Below are 5,311 nucleotides of genomic sequence, written 5' to 3'. Positions count from 1 at the left end.
CTTGATCACTGGCCAGGCCTAGGCACCCTACCCCTGCATGATTTTCATGTACCAGGCCTCTAGTATAATATACAAGATGTTTTCTTATATTTGGATGCCTTCCCTCATTAGTTGAGATAAATAAAAGTCTTGACTCTGAGACCAGTCAAAAGCGTCGTAAGCCAACAACCCTAAATCACTCAAAGAACGACTGTTACACAGCAGCTCTCACGGACACAAACATTTTGTTCTCTGATTTCCAAGCATGAAAGTAGAGAACAGCGTTTGTCCATAATCAGTATATCTACTGAGAGAAATGACTTGCAAAGCCTCCTTCAAGAGTGCAAACTTGCCTGTAAAGATGTCACAAGGAACTTTAAGTTTTACCAATTTATTTTAAGGACAATAAAGTAATTTGAATGAAACAAGGAAAAAGGTTGGTGTTAGATGCAGATGCTATACTCCAGGCTGGAGAAATTAGGCCTCAAAGTCTCAACCACAGTGACTATGTTTTCCGATTCTGATACAACGCTTGTGACGGGCACTTTGATCTGCTCTCCAGATCAAAGTCAGATTGCGTTACAGAAAATGCAGCTAAAGGGAAAACCCTTAAAGAGACAGTTCCAACTCAGGGCTGGCTGGCCCATGGGTGGTGATGGATCAGTCCCTGACCCTGGCTGTAAACCTTCTGGCACCACTGACCCTGCAGGCATTGTAGCTGTCCATAATGCCTGGCCACAGGGACTGACCAGGGATCTCTGGGCCACTGGTGCCTCCAGCACTGAGGAAGGTGTGGGTCCAAAGCACTAGTCTCAGCATTTGGATTTTGAGAGAGTATAGTCTTGTTTCAATGATACTTGCGTCACACATTTTATAGTCAATTTCTATTGGAATCCATTTTTTTTTTCAATGAGGGATTGCTGCTAAAGTCTGTTAGGGGAGTGACTCCTATGCTATCTATCATGTCTGTTCTTCAGTGGGGAAAAGCCTTATTCAGAAGATGCTACATAGAGATATTTGTCAATTATATCGTTGGCTTGAATGCAACTTAATTGGAAGCACGCTTGTTTGTTAAAGGTCCCCCTTTAACAAAAGACTAAGAGTAGCCGTAAGATGAGTATTGAGTTCTCAGTGGAGAACCGAAATAGGCTTGATGCAACTAAGAAAGCAGCACAGTTTCAGCTAGTTACACTGCCATATAGACTAAGAGCAAAATTAATCAGAGGCTTTTAGTCAGTAAGTTTCTTCTGAAATAATGATCGCTTTTGTGAGGGATGAGCACAGAGAGCTAAGAGAAGATGGCCAATTAGAAGGAGCCAAGAATTTGTCCATTGAAAGTGTGTTTTTTTTTAGTTTTTTTTTTTTTTTTTAGATTAAAGAACAGTTTTTATGAGATCTTCCAGAAAAGGTATTATTTTTAGGACAGACATTTAAAAGCGAAGAATAATCCGTCACTACTAATGGACATCATTTAATATAATTAGTGACATGTATTATGTTGAGACCGGACTTTTGGAGACACTGTGGAATAGAGAGTAGAACTGATCACTTTTGAACCAGCAGAAATTCACCTGCTTTACTTTTCAGCTTCCGAATACATTTTCAGTTATTAGACTGTAGAACTTAAATCTAATGAATCCTTTAAAAAATTAAATGATTTCACATTCACGTTTAAGAAGTTATTCATGATTCCCAATGTAATGCAAAGACATGATCATTATATAATATCTTTTTATCTCTGTCATCCCTTTATTCTATTAGAAATGAAACAGCAGTAAAAATAAAATGCGAGAAGAGTCAGTAACAAAAATACCTATGTACGTTCAGTCAATCTCTTTGGACTCAAATACATGGCAACATATATTGGCCAATTTTTATAGAAAACCTATGCCATGTGTATGAATAAAATGAAGACGAGATTAGATATAAGCTGTGGAAAATAAAATTTTGATATCACAGCAGCCTATTTAGTATGAACAAAAGCAGTCTCTTATAATGCAATTAAGGAGTCGAGTCACGGAATCATAATATTCAACCAAAAATGATAACTTTCCTCTTTAGCAATAAATTTGAGCAAAGATAAAACAGGAGCCTATTCCTTATCACATCCATACCCTAAACTGATAAAATTTCCTAAATTGGAAAATCCAAAAGTGCTTGGAAAGTTTTCTGAGATAATGCAAAACACCCTGAGAGTCCTTTGAGTTCCCACCTCAAAACTACAAAAGACCGTGACTGTGGAACTTGACTGGAGCCAAGAGAGATGTATATTTAAAACTAGAAGGCATGTCTGTAAATCCTTGGATGTCCGAACATTTATAAAGAAAGAAAAAAAATTACTCATGTATAATAAGGACTTCATTTATCAAGGGTTGAATGACTAAGGCATCTTTAAGAGACCAACTTACATTAATAAGCTCAACCTCCCAGATTTTTTTCAACAGGTCCATCGACGTGTAGCCATTGATTAGAAAGGCTTTGGTGTAGTCACCTAGTTCGATGGAATCCAGCCACTCAGCGACAGAGGTGGGATGGTAGCCATCATGGCCAATGGGTCTCATCTGCAATGAAGAAACGTGAATTAAGATTACTTTAATCTGTATACTTTGTGTCCCCAAAACAGGATGCCTCTTGGAAACTTATCTGATAGGAAGCAAGAGATTTTTCTGGGTAAGGAAATGAAGAAAACCGAAATATTTTATGCATAATTCTAATTCACTAATAATCTTCACGCTGAATTAATTTAAAAAAAACGCACCCCAAACTTTCCAATTTAGCTGCTACATCACCTCCATATTTGAGAGAACTAAATATGTTGAACTTCTGTTATAGACATTATTGGCATTCTGTCAGATGGAATTTCAAATGATGTCAGTCATGCAGCATTAAATGCAATGCTGAAGGCAAAAGGGATCACATTCCCAAAATGTGGATGATACTTCTCATATGCACAACATCAAAGCATGTGAAAATACTGTATGACTTGCCTGAAACAACCAAAGGAATTCATCCGTATGCAAGACATGTATGGTAGGCATTGCAAACGTACTGGAGAAAAACAGTGCTGTGCTAAGTCTGCAAAGAAAGGCTTTTCAGTGTTTAAAGACCATGTGTTCTACATTGATTCCACAGTATGTTAGACATGAACAGAGAACGCTCTGGCAGACAGGTTTCTATTTTTCATCAGCTATATACAGATTTTATTTATTTACTTATTTTTTTACTTTAGGAGAACAAAGAAGTGTGACAACAGCATAATGTTTCTGAGTTTAAATTGGAGCGTGAAAATAATTTCAGCAAGAGAAACTTCTGGGTTTAAAATTGTGTATGGATTAGTCCAGTCCTTTAGCTTTTATCTGGAATTTTAGTTGAATTTGTGGTTCTTGAAGGAAGTCACTTCCAAGATGTGTGCTGCTTCGCGTGCCACACTGTATGTATCTGGTACTTCTGCTACTAAGCACAGTTGGTACCTCATCAACCTGCTGTGATCCTTCAGTGAATTTGTGATGGGAACAGCAAAACAGGGCAGCATACAAAATAGATTTTCCTCTTCCTTCAGACTCAAGGAGATAAATATTAATGGGAATCTATATGACTGATTTGTGAGCAGAGAAAAGATTAACCTGGGCGTCAGGGTTTCAGATTTTAATCTTAAACATGTTAGGCTTTCTGTCACTATGCAGTGTTCTCATTTTTGGAAGGCAGCTATGCTCACCACTATACCACCAACGCCAGTGTTCTCATTTTTAAGATGATCCTTACTCCTTCATTTTAAAGTTACTCTTTCTCCTTTCCTGTTTCCCTCCCCAGTCTATTTTCAATTTTGAGGTTTAAATGTCCTCTATTTAAAAGTCACAGTGTGCATGAGAGTCTGAACTGCATCTGGCTTTTGTATATCACTTTTACATGGACTAACCGGTTGTAGCTACTCATTCAATGTTTGTTTGGGTAACACTTAGCTCGGTGTTTATACCAAAGTAGCTACAAATGTAAATAACTGCTCAGGGTTATGTATGTGTAAAATTGAAGACTAGGACCCAAAGCAGAGGCTCAAAGGTATGAAGTACCTTCATATTCTGGAGAGAGCTACAAAAATATTGGGCTAAGTGTATTCTCCAGGACCAAGAGGTGGTTGAATCAACTCTGCTAGCTTGAACCAACACCCCAGCCCCAGAAAATCCCTGGCTGTCCCAGTTGACATGAGGAAATAACCAGAGAGAGGGACAGAAGGAAGGAGAACTCAATGTTGTTGAAATTAACAGCCTGGCAGGGAGGTATTGCTGTCAGTCATTCATGAAACTGACCACCCTGGTGTTGGATCCTGGGACAAGCTTAGGGAGTCCTGATGAATCCAGCTGGGGCAGAGTCAGATATTTCATGTCAGAGACTGTGCAGTGGGGTTCCCATAGGTCACCCCAAGTGACACACCACTTCTTTGAGAGAGCAATATCCATCTGCCACACAGAGGTTGTTGATGGTCTGTTCGCCAATGAGCAGTGGCCGGGATACTCACCAGATCTCTGCAAAGCAAACCTAAATATAACAATGTTTGCCTTTCCCACAATCCCGCCTTCTTGCCCAGTGCCAGGGAATTCAGAATAAGGAAAGAGAAAGGTGCCACTACCCTGGGGAAAGCCTAAAGTAGGGAGTGAAGGGCAAATAAAATAAAACGAGGTTTCAATGGATTGGCACTGAATTTTCAATATTTTACATGAGTGGAAAGTTATTAGATATGTTTGAGATAACACTAAAAATTAATAAAGAGAGACTCAATTGAGTTTAGTTGAAGGCAGGATTAGAAAAAAAATCACATCAGTATCTCATGGAATGCAGACTGACTGCTCATTAATCTAGTTACTCCCATGAGGCAGGTTCTCTAAGCCCATCCTTAAGGAGGTGAGAGGGAGGGAAGTATTTGCTGGGATTGTGAGAGACGGGCAGAGTAGAGAGCAAGAGTGAAGAGGACCTGGAAATAGCTACATTGATGTGTGCAGGGGCAGCATTCATTCATGTACTCATTCAAAAATATTTAGTCAGTGCCTATTCTGATGAATGTTGTGAAAACAGTAGAGAAGAAAGCAGTTACAGTGTCTCCCTCATGGAAATTATAACTCTTAATTAAAAATATATGAATAGGCCCTGGCCAGGTAGCTCAGCTGATTAGAACATTGTCCTGATATGCCAAGGTTGCAGGTTTGATCTCCATCAGTGTACATACAGGAAGCAACCAATGAATGCATAGGTAAGTTGAACAAATCAATGTTTCTCTCTCTCTCTCTCTCTCTCTCTCTCTCTCTCTCTCTCTCTCTCTCTCTCTCTCTCTCTCTCTCTC

At 39.1% G+C, this 5,311-nt stretch overlaps 1 protein-coding gene across 1 annotated transcript in view; it reads right to left on the bottom strand.

The window, feature by feature from the left end:
• Window positions 1-422: 422 nt before the first annotated feature.
• LOC102759493 (ankyrin repeat and sterile alpha motif domain-containing protein 1B) overlaps window positions 423-5,311 on the bottom strand; it is a 553,884-nt gene continuing 548,995 nt past the window's right edge. Inside the window, exons 16-17 of the mRNA XM_015567586.1 lie at window positions 2,388-2,540; window positions 423-530 (exon numbers count right to left, since the gene is read on the bottom strand). Of these exons, the coding sequence (XP_015423072.1) occupies window positions 423-530; window positions 2,388-2,540 (261 nt within the window). The remainder of the gene's footprint in view (window positions 531-2,387; window positions 2,541-5,311) is intronic.

The sequence above is a fragment of the Myotis davidii genome, unplaced genomic scaffold (assembly GCF_000327345.1).
Source record: "Myotis davidii unplaced genomic scaffold, ASM32734v1 scaffold120, whole genome shotgun sequence".
Classification (NCBI taxonomy): domain Eukaryota; kingdom Metazoa; phylum Chordata; class Mammalia; order Chiroptera; family Vespertilionidae; genus Myotis; species Myotis davidii.
Note: the sequence above shows the minus strand (reverse complement) of the source record. Positions and strands in the feature narration are given on the sequence as shown.